This window comes from Hippoglossus stenolepis, chromosome 6 (genome assembly GCF_022539355.2).
Source record: "Hippoglossus stenolepis isolate QCI-W04-F060 chromosome 6, HSTE1.2, whole genome shotgun sequence".
Lineage (NCBI taxonomy): Eukaryota > Metazoa > Chordata > Actinopteri > Pleuronectiformes > Pleuronectidae > Hippoglossus > Hippoglossus stenolepis.
In genome coordinates, this window is record NC_061488.1 from 20,705,704 (window position 1) to 20,727,659 (window position 21,956).

Genomic DNA, 21,956 nt, shown 5'->3' on the forward strand with positions numbered 1-21,956 from the left:
AGGAGGTGCCTTAAAGCACTGACTGACTGTTCTACTGTCCCATGGGGCTGAGGGTTGGTTAATAAATGTCCAATAAAAAATTTCCCAATCAAAATTTCCTCTAGATGCATGATCTGCATCTAGAGGAAATAAGAAAACACAACAGGGTCTCAAAGTATCGAACTGCTACCTAGGGCTAAGTTGGTTGGTTGTGACATGAAAAAAAGTGTATGATCTCACTCATTCCAGACATGAACAAAAATCAATGGGGAGTGGTATTTTAAAGCACACTTACATCTAACCCCTTTGATGAAGAAGAGACTGTTCGAGGAAGAAAGAGTAAAGGAGAGGAACCGCGACTCCCCGACAGATGTGTGAGGTCAGCCTCAAATAAATCACTAGAGAGGACGAACCTGTCAAGTACTGCAGCCCCAGCTTTGGTGCTGCCATTATGGGCTCAGACGGTTTGCTCTGAAAGACCCCTCTTGATCCCAAATACCCCCGCGAACCAACCTCCGTTTTATGAATGGAAAAAGTCAAGATGATCAAGAGTATCCTCATTTTACTGCACAGGTGTGTGCATGTGTGTGTGTGTGTGTGCATGTTTTCCATTAAATTGGTCGATCTAATTTCGTAGAAACCTTTGAAATGTCACAGGAAATTTAGTGGGAGATAAGTGCTTGTTGACAGCTCGGTAAAACCAATCAACACAAATACAACAGTTTCAAAGAGAACAGAGGTTTTTGTCTTTAACATGGTCTTGGTGCTGAATAATATCAAACTTTGAAAACATAAGAGAATTCTCTTGTCTCCTTGCTTGGTTTTATGGAAAGAACAATGCTATTTGTCTTCTGTTTTCTTATGCAGAGTCAATGCCAACATTAGGTTTGATGGAGCATTTCAGGATGACAGATTGCCGATGAATAGAATGTTGTTGAGCAGTGAGTAAGGTGAAGGATGATTATTATATTTTGGTGATGAGGATTTTCCTTAATGTCAGTAAAATGTGAGCAGGAGATGAGGAATGCCCACAGGGAATGAGAGTAAGTAGCATTATACATGCTGCATTAAATTGAGCATAATACGGCATGTATAATACAGAGAATCAGGGATGATACAAAGCAGATCAAAAGTTTATCTGCCTGACTTAAAACTTTTCCTTGAAAGTGCATGTACAAGGCTGAGTCATTTCAAATAATCACATTTTGATTCAGCTGTGAAAGAGCCAACATGGAAAAGATGAGCTTTAACAGTATTATCTTAGATCGGATGGCATTTGTCTCATGTTCAAAAGACTTGGCGAGCGGCATATATTTCCAAACCACTTGTGGATTTGTGGTTGTTCCACACGTCCTCATGTCTCATTTAACAGCATGTACAACTCTGTAATTCACAATTAATAAAGATAATAGTAGTAATCATAATCAGTCTTGGGAAGCACAGGGTCTGGATGGGTTTGCACAGTGGGTTGCAAAAAATGAGTCAAGTTTTTCCCTGAGTATTCTTACAAAGGTCATTTCAAGCTGGCAAAGGCAACTTTGATCAGAAGTGATCGTGGTGTGTAGCTGTGTTTGGAAAGGTCAGTTGTAATAACCCATTGCAGCCTGGGTAAACAGGGTAACAAGTCTATTTACTGTATGTGCTAACCATCCCTTTTGACCATGACTTCCAGTTAATGAGCAAAACTATCAGCACACAGGCCCAAGTGCTGACAGCAACTGCATTTTAAATGCAAGGCTCAGATCTGACTTCACTTTTTCAACATGTCACTCTGTTTTATCACTGTAATGAGATCCAATCCCATCGCATGACATCATGAGCTTCAACACAAGTTTACACTGACCTCCTATGCCACTGCTGTTGTCAATATACACAACTTCTAAGACTACAATAATAAACACTTAGATTCAAATGTGAAAGGTTGTTGACATGCGGCTGCCTCCTGGATTCAGTATTCAGCTCTTTACAACATAAGACCACCTCCACTACTGTGAAAGAAAATGCTGATAGAGAGTTACAGTGATAAAGCACATAGTGCACAAACAAGTGCCAATAACCTTGGATGCGCCAAACAAATATTTTTCCTGCTTCATTTTTCTTTGTTGATGTAACTACACTTCTAAGATTGCTACTGAACTTCAAATAGCCTTGTTTGGAAAGATTGTTTATTTATTAGCATCACCATTAGCTGTGCCCTGAAGCACAGCATATCTCCCTGGGGTCCACCTCAAAAACATGCATTAAAACTGTAACAAATTTGAAACCATAATATGTTCCCCATGCGGCTGCGGGGACTACCGATGTTCACTTGATGTTTTTTCTAAGCACCCTCAGCACAACATGACACTACATTTCAAATCTCCTTTGAAATTACTCACAATTTTTGAAATAACCACAGAGAAGTGGACATAGAGACCTACTCGATGGAGAAGCCCCACTGAGGTATTCACATATGTCTTTGACTGTACAGATGGTGTATGGCTTGAAATGTTTCCCATTAGTAACAGTAGCCTTTCCAACATCTGCTTTACATTGCATCTGTAGTTGCACACGTGATTGAGTGTGTGTGTGTGTATGGTGTGTGCGTGTGTCCATATATCATGTGCTGTGGTTACCTGAAGCCTCTCCCACCATGTTTCCCTGATGATGTCCCTCCTCTCTGGCACCAGCTTGTACTGGATCACCTCCTCCAGCTCTGACAGCATCTGGCAAGATACCATGGCCTAGAAAACAAACACACATATGCACACACTCATTCTTATCCAGGCGTTCATTGTTAAATTAGAGCTTAAATTGCCCTGATAGAGAAAAAAATTCCCATCTGCTCAATATGAAAAGCATCATAGCAGCTTGAAAATTCATCAGAATAGATCCAGCAAGCAACTGGACGTTCCTGTGAGGACTCTGTCAGAAAAGGTCAGTCATCTCCATTTGATGGCCTGGTTTACACCTGACATTTGGAACTACATCCAAAGTCTAGATGGCTGCTGATGTGTGTCTGCTGTCAGTCTTCATGGTGAACAAAGACAGTGTGTGCATCAACATCAACCAGGATCAAACATTTTTTGGGGATAAGGTTACTGTAACTGACGCCATCTGTGTGACAGGAGCACTGCTGTTGTCATATCTGATTTGAAATGTTGTTTGGATAATTCCATGTAAACAGATAATAATATGGAATACAAAGCTGTGTTGAAAGCATTCATATTTATGATTTTGACTTCTATAGCGTGTAGAGCAGAGACTATCAAGTTCTATAAATCATCCCTTTGTTGTTGTGACATACTCCGTTCGCACATGACCGCTCTGAAAAATGAGAAAGTAGACTGAAGCCAGGGGTTGAATATTTTCTCTTACCCCGTAGGCTCGACTGTAGCTCTCTCCAGCCATGGCCGTCAGCTCCGCATCCAGGAGGTCTCTTGCTTTGTCAATACACTACAAACAAAAACACACAATGGATCCTTAGGTTTACAATTACACATTAATAAAACAATGACAATGTAAGAAAAAAAATTCCTCCACTCACTCAAATACTGTAAGTTAGCCCTCACATGTATTCTTTGGTGCTTTCACCAAGGAGGTTATGGGTTCACCCACGTCCATTTGTTTGCTGGTTTGTTTATAAGCAAGATTACGCAAAAACCATGAAACTTGATGGAAGAATGCAGTATGGGTCAGGAAAGAAGACGCTGAACTTTGGTGCGGATCCGGATCAGGGGGCGAATCCGGATCCGCAAATCTCTTTCTTTAACATTGTGAGATGTGTTTTTCTTAACACTTTCTTTGATTTCTCAGAAAATTACGATTTGATTTAGTTGCCTCTCGAGGCTGAAACTCATTAGTAAAGCTGAAAAAATAGCAATTATGGCATTTACCCAATAATGTAATGATGGCATGACTCCAGATTGCCATGACACAATGTCACACTTGCTTGCGGACCAGCCAGGATTGGACGAAACCCAGGGAAATAAAACACTCTGTACAAACGAACAAAAGACTCAGACTGTTTTTACTTATGTGCTACCAACAGTGACACAGGTCTCGAAATCCAGCTTGTGTATCAAACGCCTTGATGCCAAGTGTTTTATGAGCAGAAGTAGATGAACTATTAGGAGTGACAGTATGAAGGTGATATAATCATGGTTGTGGATGTCATTCACATCTTTAAAGAAAAACCTTGCACATTCAGGAGGGCAGAGGGACTGGAGAGTGAAGAAGAAGAATTCAGAATGGGGACTGTTAGTCATGGTTCCCGTCATGACCATGATGTACTGAAACATTTTTATGACTTTCAACTGAACACCAAAGATTTTTTTACTACCTTCCTGTTATTTTGGGTGTATTACTGTATATTACTGAGTCATTTCTAAAAAATTCCAGGTCCCTGACTTTTCCTACCAGGACAACCCAGTCAAGGACACTGCATTCAAATGTTCCATCACAAGTGAGAATCCTGACGGGTGGAAAAACAGCGACTGATAGAAACACCTGATCCAGTGCAGCAGAGGAGACAAACGGGGACACGAGTACAGCCAATGTTTTTAGGGAGCTGTTATTTGTGGGAGGGTAAAATCAGGGAGAATGACTGAGAAGGCCAGGACACAGCTGTTTCAGACCCACTCCCACCAATTATTTTTTTCGTGGGGAGGGAAAGGAGTGATGGCGTGCCAAAACACCTTTTCAGGCATGCACAACAAGAGGAGGGGTTGTGGGAGGGTGGTTAGGACAAGGTGACAATGAGGCTACGTCTTTACAGCCCCCACTCAGTTATGGACCTGTTTACTCCTGAGTTACTGGTGCTGGGGCCTCATTGGAAATGTGCAGTCCAGACGACTCCTGATAAATGCAGTGTCTGGCTCCTAGCAGCACAAAACAAACCATGACCCAATCTCCAATCCTCTTACATAAAGGTTGCACTTGTGTTCTTACATAGGGTTTAAGTCCAGTAATATGGTTCTACCTTATAGTGTGATTTGACGGCCTCTTTGTGAATAGCTGGGCCAAATCAACCACTAATGGAAACTCAAAACAAAGCCCAAACATGACTGTGAAGTCAAAGGAAGGGCTCTAAGACAATTTACAAATCAAACGCACTCTGGTGGACTGTATACATCATGAATCTTGGCACGGCAGACTGCTTTACTAGCAGGGAGCACGACTGCTGTGTCTACACATCATCGCTGCAACCAAACACTGAGATTTCCAAAGCAAAGAAACCTGACCCTCACACAGATGCACACCAACACTCCTGGAGCAAACCTCTGGCTGTTTGGGGCTATGGAGGCTGGAAACTACCCTATGGAATCAAAAGGTTCGAGTTCGAGGATTACCCACCCCATCCGGAAGACTTGACTGAGCTCATGTTGACATTTAAGCTTTCACCCTCCCTCCATCTGCTTTTCATTCCGCTTCATTCATTGTGAGTGGCCTCATTGTCAGCGAGAGTCAAAAGTCTGCTTTCCCTATTCAGCTGATGCAGAGTGCTACAGGCCACACCTGGAGTCAATCTGCAAATGAGAGAGGGGCGGGAGGCTGTCGAGGAGACGAGGGGGCACAGAGAGCGGGTCTCCGGGGCTTTGTGGTGAAAAAGCCACTTGTAAGATGAGTCCAGGGGAAATTGGAGGAGCAGGTGTTTACTGGTGTTGGTGCTGCAGCTTGGGTTTGTTAGACGTGCGGGCATCCAACTTGAACAAATCCATTTCCAGGGAGCATGAGCTCATGTATGATCCACACCTTCCTCAAATGAGGAAAACACCACCCTGACCTCTACCAGACCTTGTTGACAGGCAGACAGGAGGGGAACAGGCCCCTTTATTTGTTTGAGACTGAACGCTCTGACGATTTACAATTTCAAGAGTTACATAACATTTCCACACCGAAGAACTGCGACATTGTAAAAGAATAAAAAAAACTGCTCCATTTTATTTCTTTTAATGAAAATTCTGCGCTGATGGGGGAATTCAATCCTGACTGGAATAGTCGTAAAGTCATTTTTATGTGTCTTTGCAGCGTTAGTTTCCAATGATTTTAGCTTTTCAAACCTCGCTATAAAGATGAATTAGAATTCCAGAAGCCACGGGGCAAAGTCCTGTGAGGCATGTCTTTATGTGATATCTTCTAAAAAACATACGAGGCCTTTAATGTACATTGAATGATAGGAAATATGCTCCATTGGGTGTATTTGTGAGTGATGATGTAACCCACCTGCTGGGCCAATGAGAAGAGGTCCTGATGCAAGGCGAGCACTGCCCTGTAGAAAGCGCCATCGTGTGTGTCTCTTGGGATCATGCATGTGTATTCCTCCATGCTGTCCCAGTGCCCTGGAGAAACATCAGTCAGATAAAGGCTTAGGCAGAACGCTTGATAATGAGGGTAATATTTAAATATGGAAGTCTTATAACCTCACTACAGAAGACTGGAGCAGATAGAGGTTTAGCAGCCTGTAAGTGCTGCTGTGAACCACACTCCACCTCCTCTTGCCATTACATAAATGATTAAAATCACTTCACTTCCCAAGAACGACAACAAAAGATGTTTTAAATCTTTGGATTTAAAGGTCGGCTGTATCGTCTCAGGTCTCGCAATTGAGTTTGGAAAGTCGAAGCCTCAGTAGTCAGACCAGAATCCCCAGGGGTTGCTTCTGCAGTGTGGTCCCTGCTTTTCTCCACCATTGCACGTTATGATATGTCAATGTTATGACTGGAAACCAATCCCATCTCGTTATGTGAGGGAGACTTGGCAGGAGCTGTTACTGTTTTCATTGCTGCCTGGTTTGCTTGCACTGTTGTATTTAGTCACACAGAGGACCCTAAATGTTCATGAACAAACCTTTTCATAAGACTTCCCAGACTGTTACTATTTTGTCCATTGTTTCATATCATATATATCATATTACTTTTAACATATTTGTGTAATTACTGTTAACTGATATTTCATATGTGATATAGGGTACTTCAGTGGTTACCTAGACCCCAGGCGGCAGCAGCAGCCATACGAGCCATCTTAGCCTGGGTTTCCTCGCTCACCAGTGTCCACTCCTCACAGCACTGCTGGTGTAACTGGCCCCTGGAAAACATTAACCATACAGTTCATATTAAAAGGCAAATCCCGATTTGGTCCCAGTTATGACTTCATATAATTTGGAACTGATCTGGGCTATGATCGGGTAACAAAGTGCAGAGTATCATAGTTTATACTACCTGCAGAATGGCTAAATGGACAACTAACAAGCCATTTGACTATAATGCATAAAGGGATTGACTTATACTCTTTCATTGTGTAAGGCCATCTGAAATTATCTGCATATCAAACAGTGGATTAGAGCTGTGTGAAAAATAACCACAATCTGCATTTCTTTGGAATCTGGGAGGAACCCAGAGTACCTGGAGAAAACCCACACAGACACAGGGAGAACACACTGACACCACCAGGCTGATATATTACAGATAAATAGATAAATTGAAGAATATTCGGTATAACATTGTGAAGTTGGACAAAAGGTAAAGAGGAGTGAAATGCTCATTCCTGGTTGATTAATAAAACAATGACAATTAGAACTGTAGTTAAGTATTAGTAACAAAACTGATTAAACTACAGTTTCCCAACTTGTTGAGTAGGATGTACTCCAGCTTCCTCGCATTTTTCAGGAGAAAGTAGTCTGGCTTCCTCCCAATGAATGCATGAATGGATGGATGGAAAATATCAGCAATTTTTCACACAGCTCTTAAACACGATGTGATATGCAGATCATTTCAGATGGCATTACACAATGAAAGAGCATTGAATTTTTTAATAATTATTAAGTGAAAAAAATGTCGTCTTTTCTTCGAAAATATAAGTGTCCTTGTTTTGACATGCGTGTGCTAGTAAGTTGTGAGTCATGATGACCAGAAGGTGGCAGTAATGTACACAAAAGCTGTTTAGCAACTGCGATCTGCGTTACTACCAGTTGCCTATAAGTTATGTGTGTTGTCTCTATGAGACTGGTTGCTACTGTACGAACAGGAGAAACATGCAAAGCCAAAAAATGCTAGAGCCATCAAAAAGATCTGTGAGGAATGTGAAGCTCCTTCAAAAAAGTAAAAGAAGATGAGCTGCATTGCAGACTCTGCCAGGTAAAGCTATCAGAACTCTGCCACGACTATGCAGTCCGTTGAGAGCTCTTCCTCTTTCAGTCTGTGTGTGTGTGTCGTTGCTTGATTTTCCCATCCCGGGGCTAAAGTGATGTAATAATGTACCAGACTTTATTCTAAACAGATACAAAGGCTCTCCTGACGTCCACAAGTCCTAATTATAAGATATACATGCCAAGACAGTACATTTACTGTCCCTGCACTAAACAACAATTGAAGAAATCATTGACCAGAACAGCAAAGCCCTCTTGGCCCAGGATGAGAAGGAAACTGAATGGAGATATAGTATATATTTTTTTTTACTAATTACATCTGCCCCATTATTTATTTCTTTGTTTCTTCTTAAAGATGTACATATTAAATCAGTGTACCGTTCCACAAACGGCCTCATAATATCAAGTATCCCAGCAAACAGATGGATGTTCCTGTTGGGGTCACGTGTATCTAACCATGACTAAATTCTCATTAAGAAAAATCAGTGCTGTATTGTCCAGGACCACAAAGCCCACCGCATGTGTTTTACAGAACGCTGGAGCGAACTTAGAGAGACACACAGACAGAGAGAGAGACAGAGAGAGAGAGAGAGAGAGAGAGAGAGAGAGAGAGAGAGAGAGAGAGAGAGAGAGAGAGAGAGAGAGAGAGAGAGAGAGAGAGAGAGACGGAGAGAGAGACGGAGAGAAAGTGAGAGGCAGGTTTGGATGGAGGTCATAGGAGTGAAGTCGTTCTCCAGCTGCCTGGCTATCATACAACACAAAAGCAACAAGTACAAAAAGCTCTGGTACACTAGGCGTCCAGGTGTCCACAGCAGACAAACAGTGTGGAAAGAGCGGTAGGATGAGTTTGAGTTATGTTATGACTCAGCACACCGTATTTCACATCTTTGGAAGGTTCTAAAATAAATTCTGTGAGCTTGAAAGAGACATTTATTTAGCATAAACATGTTTTTAGAGGCTCTACACTGGACAGCATTGGGCCACTCACACAGGTGGAATACCAATTGTGCTTGATGGACATCTCCATCCCTCCCGTTGTGTTTTCTTGTACCAGTTCAAAAGGGACCATGTGTCCATGTGTGAGTGAAAGTGGCTGAAAGTGTAATAGTCGGTTCCCATCGCAGACGTCAGAATTTGTCACAGCAGGACAAGCACCGGTGAAAATGTTTTCCTTAATGACGGCCGAAATCCATAAAAGTGTTCGCAAGAGCGTGCTCAATATCAGGACCCGAGAACGAGCAATGACAACATGTCTCTTTGCTATTTTTCTGTATATGGAGTTGACAGGATCCGAGAGCCGATAATAGTTAGGGCGATCGGGGGATGGGATCACAGTCCCACCGATACACATGCTCGACCAACTGCAACTCAGTCTCAACTGTCAATCATGACGTGTCACCCCGTTTTTATACCATCAAATAAATAATAACAAATTAAAACCATACTTAACTGAAAAAACGTGCACTTGAACAAACATCAGTGTGATTAGAACAATGACAGAAACGTTAAAAATGTATCTGATGTGTATTTTGACTTTTTGGTTTGGTCCATCTCCCATCCACTAAGAAGGAGGAGGCAGAGGTTACGACTTATACTACAACCAAACACCAGGGGGCGATCAAGATGCTTTGGCTTCACTTTTGGGTTGAAGTCATGCCGTCTGAATAAATCTAAATAAAGTGTTGAGATTTTCTTTTGTAAATGATGATGGACATCTTAGACAAAAGACTCTTTTCAGGATGTCCCAATTTTTTTGAGGATTTAGTTTAACCGTCATAAACATTAATTGTATTTGAATAATCTCTCTCAGCAGTTTTGGATTAGCACAGTTACAATACCTAAATTTAACAGGGAACAATGTGCTCTGACTCAAGTCAGCTGTACTGAATCAGTCTTACTGATCCACTCACACAAACATAAACACAAACCCTCTCTAGATGAATCACTTTCTTGTAAAATGATTGAATCACTTTCTTGTAAAATGATTGAATCACTTTCTTGAGAAATGAATCATACTTTATACAACAATGGTACTTGGATAGTCAGGTTACATAAGTAAACCAACATCTGCTTAGCGTCATCGTTCTTTGACGTTTCACATATTTAGAAAATACTTCGGACATCTTGTGACTTTCTTTCCCCTTAAAAATTCTCTTTGAAGGTGAGCGGTCGTCATGGAGATGAGCCCCGGCCGTGGGACTGTGAGTTTTCATTGGAGTGGCGGCGCCTCTTACTGCTGTTGGATGCCTGCTCATGCATTTCCTGGTAAAATTACATCATTCAAGTGAAAGAAACTGTTTTCTCTCTTTTTGCTCTGTCATCAAAGGGCTAATGACAGGAATCGTTAGGAAAAGGCTGCCAATGCACTATGAGCAAAAAAAAGAGGGAATCAAGAGCTCACAGCAAGTCGACAGCCCGCGGATGCTGTCTCTATCCATTAGAGCCCAAGAACTGAATAACTCAAATGTGCTCTTTCTTTTATCACTTCAGTGAATCATATTTATATCAATGTGCCCGGAGCAGTTTGTGTTAGAAAAACAGAAACGCCAGGTCAGCATACTTTTTAAACATGTATGAATCTGGGACCTGGGGGGGAATCACTGATTTGAACGAGTTGTTGTAGCCTTGAAATCACAGCAGATATTACTAAAGACCTACCATTCTCCCAGGGCCTCTAAGCAGCGCATCCTGCCCAGGATGAGCTCTGGATCCTCTTTGTTCATGTCGATTTTTTTGTCGTATGCCACCAGGGCATCTTCCCACTCGTGCAGCTTCTCATACCAGGTGGCTTGGATTTCCTGGTGGAAAAACAGACAATAAAAAGTAAGAAACTGGGGCCAATCAAACTAATAAAATCCACACGATTAACACTGATCTTTTGTCTGTGCTTCATCACCAGGCCAACATGTTTTATTTTTTTGTTCATTTGAGAATTTAATGAATAGTTTTTAGTGTGAGCAAAGACTTTTGGAACTACACTCCTTGTCCAATTACAAACAGCTTTCAAAGCTAACTTTGATTATAATTATTGTAAATATATGTATTAAACACATACGTACAAACAAATACTGTATATACGTTCACTTCTCACATTGCTCCAGCCGTTTCCTCTCACAGTAAAGCTTTCCAAATTGTTACCTCATAAACAAAGTTCCTGGATTGGGCAGTGAAACTGTTTTTACTGAGTCTTTTCACTTTTACCCTGCCGTTACGGAGAAACATAAATACAGTTCACAAACGCAAAAGGAAAGACCTTTACCGTGGGCGTCCTAATGGCTGGGAAATACTTTTGTCTGGCTAAAATTAACCCCTTCATTAAATCAAGTGAATGCTTTCTATTCTATGTTTTGTCACTGCATCTTCCCACCACTGACCGCATACATGTCATCACACAGCACAGCCCCTAAATTCACATTTGAGGATTTCTAATGAGTTGTTGATTTTTCTAACCACAAATTGCCATGAACTTTACATTTTCACACCACACAGCATTTAGTTATATTTAGTTAATCACTGTATACAATTGTTCCTTTCTTTCCTAAATGGCTGTTTTATGTAGTCTTCAATTATTTTAGAATACAATAAACATGTATTGCATATTGCCAAATAACATGAATAATTTCCCACGAGGAAAGTAAAATCACATGAATAGATGAATCAGATTAGACAACACTCATTCATAGAGCCAGGCAGGTCCGAGTCCCTATGGAAGCAGGGGAACAATACACAGTGCCAGGTTTGAGCAGACGCAGTCTTTCCATTTGTATGATAGAAAATAGCTCTATAGAGCCGATGTGCAAACCAGGGTAGAGTGGATGTCTCCAAGGCAAAGGAATGTGTTCCAGCTGCTCAAATGCCCTTTTAATTTTTACTGAATAAATTACACGTGTCAAATGAATTCTAAGTAAGTACTAAATAAGTTTTTGATCATTATCGATGACAATATAATTCTTTGGAATGCTGGGACAAGCTAGATAAGGTTCAGGCTAAACACACAACATTTGTTAATAGTTAATTATTGGTAATTACTAATTTTGGTCTCAAGATACACCCAGACCACACCCATCTATTTAACCAGAACCTATCAGCGATCAATACTAAAAGCTTGTCAGGTAAATCCATACATGACACAAACAAAATCCTCATTGATGCAGTTTTAATAAAAGGGAGTGAGACGAAAGCGGAACAAATTTGCGTTCCTCTTATACAACAAATGTGGAAAATTTGTGTGAATGTGTCCAGTGCATGTCTATAGTTAAATGACACATTATTTTATACCTGGAACAAGTTCATATACAGAGAACATGAAATACTGAAGAGTTTTCATAAAGGACGAGGAGTCCTCTACATGACTGAAAGATTCCAGAGGTGAAATAAAAAAAGAATATTAAAGACTGAACTCTGTCAATATAAATTATATTATTAATACAGCATAATTTAAGAATTGCGTTAAACTATTGCAATACTGACATTCAGGAGTGATGTTCTGTGGCTTTCTATTTGGCCCATCTACAGCCACATAGATGACAACAGTAAATCAAGCTCTTTAGGGAATGAACAAACCGCTTGCCATTAAAAAATTATTACTGTTATTACTTTTTGGTATGTAGCAGTGAAGCCTTTTCACAAAGTAGTCCAAAGTTTTATTTTCTGAAAAAACACACAGCAGCGAGAAATAAAAAGGTGTAAGAAAATCCAGATATCATGTCAATGGGATGAAAAAGTCCATGATTCTGCTCCTTGTCCTTGACTACTAAACAACATAGCAGATGTGTTTTCCACGTGCAGCACATTCAGAACAGGGTGTTCTGGGGTATGAGTCTCAAATGACCCTTTTCTCCATGTTATATTGTGTGTATGGAGGAAAGGATACCCTGGGAAGAAGTGAATGTAGACAAGCGGCCACACATAAAACAAAAGTTTAGGTTTGTGTGCAGCCATGCTATGGGTACTAATAACAGAACAGAATACAAACAAGTGAGTCCTGTATGAAAATCAACGAGTTTAGGGACAAACGTAAAGCTACGCCAATATGGTTTATACTCTGTCTAGGCTGGACTTTATAACTCTATAAAGTTAGAAATGCTGCAATTATTTTCTACTGTGTCTTGTAGAAATGTTACAGTTACCTGATTGAATGTATTTAACTGGGCAATGAAACATGTTGCCAAAAGATATTGGACTGAGCTGTAGCACGGGTTTAGCCAGTTTGAAAAACATTTAAGGGGACGCTGACAGAAAACAGTTTTTTGGTCCCAGTGTCAAGTCTGAATACAACATAAGATAAGGTACCCTGTTTTGATTGGAGGGAAAAAAGAGACCCAAGGAAAAAAAACAAGTGCTCACCAGCTCCCCAAAATGTTTCATGGCGTACTCCAGCACCCCAGATGCGGCTTCAGGCTGCTGCAGTTTGTTGTTGATGCTGCAAGACAGGACAAAAACAAAAACAAATTATTAGGAAAATTAGGGAAAAAAACAGAAAAACTAGGAAAGAACATTTGAGGAGATCAACATGTGGACAGCATGTGGATGCAGGTACTATTGTCGTTAAGACTGGCAAATGGCAAAGAGAAACAATCTCTCCATATATTAAGTATATGACTAGAATGCTTGACTTGTGTACTTGCTGAAAATCCATTATTTTCAAATCACTGTAGTAACAAAATACTATGGTAATGTTGCACATCCTCCGTGTAAATGATTATACACAGGAGATTCAACTGAGTCTGTGTTGATAGTATGTCTCATGTCTGACCTTTTTCTGGGAAGGAACTTTGAATGTGTTGAGATACCGTCTCCTCAGAAAATGTATTTGCACCCCTTATTACACTTTATTTTCATTTAGTAGATATAATTTCAAATTTGATTATAAAACTGATTAAAACAATGTGACTCTGCCCTACACTCAATTCAATTTTGCCACAGGTCAACTCCAGCCAAATTCCATACACTTCCCGAGGATAATTAAAGCAACGGGATGCAGAAGACCACAGTTTGGAGTGCAGCAGCCAACTGTCTTTGAGCTTTTGATTCTTAATGAATTTTGAAAAAGACATTTTTACTTTGTCAGTAGAGGTTACTAAGTATAGACTGATATGCAATTTGTTTCCATTAGAATTAAATCTATAAACACATTTCAGTGTGCAAAACGTGAGGGAATCTGAATACTTGGAAGCTATCGTAGCCAAAGCCATAATTAATTTAAAATACTAATTTTCTTCCCCTTTCTTTCCTCTCCACTTTGTAATGCCATTCCCATCCCCTTTGTGTGCTTCACTAAAGCTGCCTTCAGACATACACTGAACTCCAGATATTCTCCTGAAATTATCTGGAGGGGCTGAGAGAACGCAGTTGGCCGAGTCACTTGCTCCGGATATTCTCCTTTCCTGCCAGCCCCGAAGTTAAAGCTCTAGAGAATGTCTGAGGGAGCCCATGTGAGAACATTGAATTAACCTTGAGCAAGTGGGCATATTGATAACGTTTGTAACAAAAATAAAACAGATACCTCAGGATGAAAAAGAGGAGGCATATACATTATGTCCCGCCTCCTGCAAGCTCCCCTCAGACGCCAACCCAAACCTGAACACTCCAAAGATTCGCTGAATTCTCAGAATCTGCTGCGTTATTAATATGTGAAAGGTAAAGTCCTGACCCAATTGTCTGGATGTTTTCCAGAGTTCATGTCTGGAAACAGCTCAAGAGGTCTAGGTTGTTCTTTCTAGATCCTACCCGTCTTTGTGAAGGCACCAATGAACCAATAGAAATCAGTAGCATAGAAAAAAGGTTGTGATTTCTCACCAGCTTCTCAACCACAAACACAGACTATAATGATGCAGAAGCAAGCCAGTGGAAACACTGACACTGAATCACGGGGTTCTCTGCTATAAGTTGAGAAGTGTGTCCCTGTGCCATCGTGTTTCTCCATGAAAACTCATTTACCCATCATTCTGAGGTACTCTTACCATTGCCAGCCAACTAAGAAACCTGCCTCTATAAGGAGTAACATAAATGTTTCCTCTTTCAGCAAATGTGTTTATTGGGAAAAGTAAATGCACCTAATGACATCTGTCGCACTCGTTTGACAAATGACGTGTTATCTGTCATGACATCACAAATCCCGTTTTGTGCACCTTCCACTCACCCGCACCGCCACCACATCTGGAAGCACTAATGAAAGCCACAAGTCTATTATATTTCCTCAACTGCAAAATCCGTGAGCAGCCATGGCTATTCCATCTGTTAAACGTAGCGTTTGAAGAGTTCCCTTATGCGGTGGATTTCCTGAGGACAGCAGACATGAGCTGATGAAGAATACTTGAGCAAACAATATATGTCAGGAACTCGGTCTGACACAGGGTAAAGGCCAGGAACCGTGATGAAATGGCACAGCAAGTGGTCGTGGCAAAGCTCAGGGAACCACTGGTGCAGACCTTCATGATGGTAGGTAAAATAACACATAAATAAAACAGGAGCTGTCTACATAGTTGGGAATAGAAGACAAGTAAGTTTTAAAAAGCTCTGCCAGACTTTTTGACTCAATGCTTTGAGTTGCTAACTGTGGGTCAATCTAGATTCAAAATCCACTGAGTACTACGAAGCAAGATGTGTTTGTGCTGTTCCACATTTCTGCAGTGTGGGGACTTCAGGAATGATTTTCTGCAACTCAGGATGCAGAAAATCATTCCACCCTTTTCTTTCCTGATACCAACTCTGCCATAATTCAATAACCAGTCTGTTTTTTGTGGTTTAAGCAGAAATATGTATACAACTGATGAGAATTTTAAACTAAAAATACACAAAAACAACCCCTAACCAGGACCCTTTTTAAATTGTTACTAATATGTAATACGGATGACTAAAGATGTCTGATAGCTTTGCCAGGTAGCTAAAGAAACTGAATGTCACAATAGTGAAGCCCCATAGCATTAAAAGAATTATAAAAAACGATTGCTGTTGGTGCATGCCATAAAGAATATGTTACTAAATTAGAGGTAATATCAATACAAGTTCCGTTGGCCTTTTCAAACAAAGACTGTCCTATATTCACTGTAAGTCCGTTATGTTTTATGCCACCACCCCAATAGTCCTGTGCTGTGCTGAAGTGTACATGTGTACATCCATCCATCCATCCATCAACGATCCAACACAAACCAAAACAAACAGCAGTCATGCAGGACTATATTGTCCTTTCACACATTCCAGCAATTAAAGTCATTTCTCAAAAGATGCTGTTGTAAACAGCTGACGCATAGCGTGCAACTTAAAGACCTGAAGTTAATCCAGCTACAAGCAGTGTGATTGCTTAACATGAGGAATTGAGCTCATTTTTGTAAATGAGCATTTGTCTCTGACTCTCAAGGGGCTTGACAGAGTGCCATGCACTGTTTCAGCAACCAATTCAATAATTACACCACAGAATTTAATAAACACAACTAGCATCAACTATTCTAAATAACATTGACAGTATTGCACTGGTATGTTTTGTGTACTTGGTCTTCTAAATCGGACTTTCAAATGATACTGTTCCATGTCTCACCACAAACAAGCTGACGAGGTGCACCAAGGCTGCCCAGATGTGGTTTCATCTGAGGAGACAAATCAGAATAAGGGCTTTCTCTCTTCTGGACCCTGGAGAATTCATTGTCCCTCGGCTGAAGCCATCTGGCTGCAAGCTCCGAGCACATGCGGTCTAAACACATCCAGATGAAGAGCCTCACATAATGTTCTTCTCAACCAAAAACTTCATCAAACTATTAGCAATCAGAAAACTTCTTGAGACCACGGCCGAGCCTCTCTCGTGCAGCTCTACAAGTATCACTTCCTGAGTGGATCTTTTCTAGGATTTGTTCGCGTGACTCATGGAGAGGTCAGAGAAGAGCGCCTGGGCTTAACTTTAATCAACTGTAAAACTGTGATGGTTTATTATATTTTGCCATGAAATTTTGACAATGAGTGGTATGTCCTGACTCAGATTTATTTTAAGGTTTCATTTAAAACCATGAATGAATACAACATGTGGTTCTTTCCCACAGAAGTTTAGAAGGGGAGATCCTTGATGTCACTCTTAAAATGCATGAGGCCAGAATGAACAGTTTCATCTTTCAGCGTTCTTAATGACTGGGACTTTTTAATTGCTCCTCCTATTGCAAAAGCAGAGCAGTGCACCGTTGCTGTTCAAATGAGAAGAGAAAAACCTCAATCGCTTATATGTGGCTTTTAACTTTTAAAATGTTGACAGTGACAACATGTGTTTCTGGCATAATTTCATCAGAAGTGAATGTTTCAGCTGGGGCCTTGCTTCAGGCACAGGGGGAAACGCATCACTTTCCACTATGTCTCAAGAGTGTAATACAAATGATTTATCACATCGAAAACTCTGAACCAGCCTTTTCTGATTAATCTAATACAGTAAAGCATGATTACCTTGGGTCAGAAAGCACTGAGAGGGAGAGGAATTATATAATTTCTTTTCAGATGCTAAACACTTGACCACAGATGAAAAGTTAAAAACCTAGGGTAGAAAGAAAATCCCTTCTGCTCTGATCGAATAACACTCAATCCCCAAAACTAAAGTGGCTTGGGTTTTTCATTGAGAGGAGAGAGAGCATGATCCCTGAGGAAATTGTACATATTTCCCCCACAGAGCTGGTACGCTGCATGTGAAACTCAAAGAGAAAAAAAAGAAATCCTCACTACTGGACCTAATCTAATCTAATTAGGAAGATATCCACTTGATCCATGCTGATTTTTTGGGCCGTCTGCTTGCCAAGTGCTGACTCCATTCTCAAATGTTGAATATAATAATTCTAAATGGAAATGGCTGTCTAAACTCAAGGACGGAATGTCTCAACGTCTAATGAATTGATTCACTTTTTTTTTCTTTAGACCTTTAAATTTGTTAAAGTATACTGACATATACAGTGGGGTTCAAAAATCTAAAATCACTAACCTGAAAGTGTTTTCACACGTGAACTCTGAACCAAGGGCCATGTCTTTGTTACATTGTAAACATCTGATCTGGTTAGTTTTGGATTCACATTGCAATTTAGGGAGGGCACTTAGGACTTTTGTATGGTAAATACATCCTGTCGTTATCACCTCCATGAGCTGTGTCGGCCTATACCTGACATGGATTGATATATGGAAGGGCTTGTGTCTGACGTCGACATGTTGTCGATTCGGGAGATAATAGTCAATTCAAATTTAGTTAATTTCATAGCCATTGTAATATAATTACAGTGTACAGCATCACCAACTTCACACCCAGTACTCAGCAAAAGTTAGTACGTGCCAAATAAATGTCTTCATCGTTTAAACATTATACTGACAGAGGTAAAGACTGCCAGCAATCTTGCGACCCTGGGGAACTCTATATCTGGAGAGAGCAGTAAAGGCTAGGGCTTCCTTACCTTCGTCAGAAGGTGCAAACAAACAAACTTATCCATGGTTCAGTTTGGTCCGAACGGATACGGCCTCTTTTGGTTGGACTAAATTTCAGTCCATTGATCAGGATCATAGTCCGATGCACCTTTTTCATCTGTTATTCTGGTTCGGACTAAACTGAAAAGTCTACAGGCCCAGACCAAAAAAAGGGAGGTGTGAAAGTGCCCTTGGTGGTACTGCATTGTCAATGAATGCACCAACAATTAATTGAAAACTGTCCAATTTAATGACAGGTCAGGTTCTTGAAGAAAGCATATCAGCTAGTACAGGACTGGATGAGAAGTAAGTTTTGTGACTTTAAAAGAAAAGAAGCTTCCCACACAAATTAACAGATTATCAGTTGTTGATTTGGTTTGGTTTGGTTGAAGACTGTTGGAGCATCTTCAAGTTAGCGGAATCTTTTCATGTCACTGGGCTCGCTTACACAGAAAAATTTGTAAGGTCCATTACACTGCTCGATCTTTCACACCACTGAGCCTGACATTTGCACCACTACATGCACACTGGAAAAGTGACTCTGGTTGTTTGACACTTGTCTGGCCTTTGTGCCTAAAGAGCTATTCATTGGTGGGGCTGCCAAAATGCAATCAAAAATATTCTTAGACAAAATGAAGCCAACTATCTAGCACCTTGGGGATGTTTTTTTCCATTGCGTAGGCCTCGTCTTAGCAAGCTACAGATGAGAGTCAGAGCTGACAACACTCAAAACACTGCATCAACCAACCACTGCCTCGGAAACAATCCTCCTAAGGCATGAGCATACGAGTAGTGCATTTTAAGAAATTAAGTGAAAATAAACATTTCCCTTGAGGATGAGCTCATGTTTACGAAAAGATCCAGGTCCTGGATGCAGAAACAAAACAACTAAAAAACTAACTTCTTCTGGCAAACAGGTGGCACAATTGTGAAAAGTACATTCTTCAAAAACACATACAACCACACAATTAAAATTCACACAACTTAGTAAGTGGTTAAACTAAAGCAACAACTGCAATTTTCTCAAAGAGCTATCAACTCTAATTTAAATACATCAACCATATAGGGATTGATCATCTTCCTAAGAATAAAATAATAATTCAGATGGATCTTGAACCCATTTGACCTTTTCCTAAACCAATGTGTCATGGAGTAGCTTTGTTTTCCTTTGGTCCAAAGACTAGATGGACCAACAGTCCCATTCAGACATCAGTTACAGACAATTACAGAATTACTAACATTAATGGGTTAGTAAGCTATTTTTTACAGCTAAATACTTTTACCAGCATGACTGAACTTTAAAAGTATATAATACTGAAGTACTTACTGTTGTCATTAGATTTAAAGGGTGAATGAAAGCAAGTTTTTATACATATGAAGTAAAAGAAGACAAAGGCATAATAAACAAAGTCATAAAGGTTTAAGTACTGTCCCAATGTAGTTTCACATAGAATCTGTGCTGTTCATTGGGTTTATATTCTTCAAGCATATCAGAATTACAGTATGTACTGACTGCACTCATTCCTCACCAGATATTTATGAAGAAACTCAATGAATTCCTACAGTATTGGTGAATGTAGCAAATGAATTCACAGCAATCGCTCTTGATTTGAGGAAATTGAGTTGACAAAACAATATCGCCGTTTGATACGGACATTTGATATATTGCATAAACCACAGCAGAATAATAAACACACACTGCCCAGAGTTTCAAAGACTCTCGACACAGTGCATTTTGTTTCATATGCACGCCTTTCAACTTGCATTTCCCTATGTTCATAAACAAGCTATTTAGCTGGCGAAGAGGCATTAGTTGACCACACAAACTTAACCAGAGACAGAATAACGAAGCAGAGCATTCTAAACCTAATAATTCTTCTTCTTCAGGCTGGCAGAATACAGAATTTTCACTGTGACATTTGATGGTCATGTGCCTAAAAAAAAAAATATCTTTAATGTGTAAAAAAGAATTTGACTTTTTATGGACATCCTGGATAGAGTCCTTTGAAAAACGTTGACATTGAAATATTATTGTTAAAAAATGCTATATCTGCCCATTGTCAGTCAACACTGTCTAAAATGAGGACCCAAATCCTAAATTGTAATACATGAATACAACATAAATCTTTTACTCTGGCATAAGCATATGGAGATAATGAGCAACAGATCCTGTCTCTGTGCATCTTAAGAGAGTAGTGCATCACTGCATGAGATAAGCAGGGAGGCATCGGAAGTCGTTACTTCAGTCCTCCGCTTCCTTCCAGATTCTCCTGGGATGAGTGTAGCTAAAGAGAGGTTTAACCTATCAGACACCATCTGACTAACCCACTCTCTCTGAGCATAAGGAAACACTTAGCATCCACTGACTTCAAAATATATTGCTTTTAAAATCATTAAGAACAGAAGTAAATCTTATAAGAACCTTTGTGCTTTCGAAGGAGGTATTGGAATGCAGGAATAAACTACAAACAAAATGTCCCAATAATAGAATATATAGAGAGAACAGGCTATTTATATTTTACTTTTTCCTCAAGCAAGTTGTTGTAAGTTGGCGTGTTAGGGGGCCATTGAGACATCAGCCGGAGAAACCATTCCACCCATGTTTACACCACACTATCGCCATATTGGGACACCAGTGCAGAATATGTCTCATGGGTTCCTCACCTTCAGGTCAAGAGGCCAACAGAACAAAGCGTCTCCAGTGGCCACCCCCCAAAAGAAAAAGCCTGAGAGTCACCTCATTGGAATGCTGCCGTTGCTAAGCGGACAAAGAGATCCTTATACAATGTTTTTGGAGGGATCTGAGTTTCTGCAGACAACATATTGAAATGACATCTTCAGTGAAATTATCCAATAAATATTTCCAACGATATTTGATACATTTATTTCCCTCTATTCAGATTACGTCGGCTCAAGGCTATAGTTGTTTCTTCCCCCAAAACAATGAAACAAGCGGTGGAGTACACATGGCTTGTTTAAACAAAAGGATTAAAGCAGAATAATTAGGCAGCAACAAACTAGCTTCATGATCAAAGAGGATAGAATGGCATTTATTTGTTTGGAATAATTCAGGAAATCATTCTAAACGCACGGAGAAAGATATGTAATCAGTGTAAATTTATACAGCTTTGTAATAAAGACAATAATAGTTTCCCCTGACTTAAATTAATGGTAAGACATGCTTAAATGACTAAGATCACAGAGATAAAAGGGCTTAATGGTTAGGCAAGAAAAAACAATGGAATCGCTGAATGTTGGCACAAGTGTTTTTGCTTTGTGTCCTGTTTTTATTCCAGTGTCACGAAATGTTTCTCTGAAGCAGAGCCACATGGTCAACTGTGCTTACACAAGGCACAGGGAAGTATTCTGAAGGGATGGTGGCTAATCCACTCTTTTCCTCTCCAGTACCCTTTGCCCCGGCTACTGGTTTGTG

The 21,956-nt window shown here is 40.2% G+C and overlaps 1 protein-coding gene across 5 annotated transcripts in view; it reads right to left on the reverse strand.

Moving 5' to 3' along the window:
* Positions 1-21,956, reverse strand: part of mtor (mechanistic target of rapamycin kinase) — an 89,244-nt gene that overhangs the window by 25,634 nt on the left and 41,654 nt on the right. For all 5 annotated transcript variants that reach the window (XM_047340433.1, XM_047340436.1, XM_047340435.1 and 2 more), the window contains exons 29-34: positions 13,451-13,526; positions 10,763-10,902; positions 6,944-7,044; positions 6,184-6,299; positions 3,337-3,414; positions 2,595-2,702 (exon numbers count right to left, since the gene is read on the reverse strand). In XM_047340433.1, coding sequence (XP_047196389.1) covers positions 2,595-2,702; positions 3,337-3,414; positions 6,184-6,299; positions 6,944-7,044; positions 10,763-10,902; positions 13,451-13,526 — 619 coding nt within the window. The remainder of the gene's footprint in view (positions 1-2,594; positions 2,703-3,336; positions 3,415-6,183; positions 6,300-6,943; positions 7,045-10,762; positions 10,903-13,450; positions 13,527-21,956) is intronic.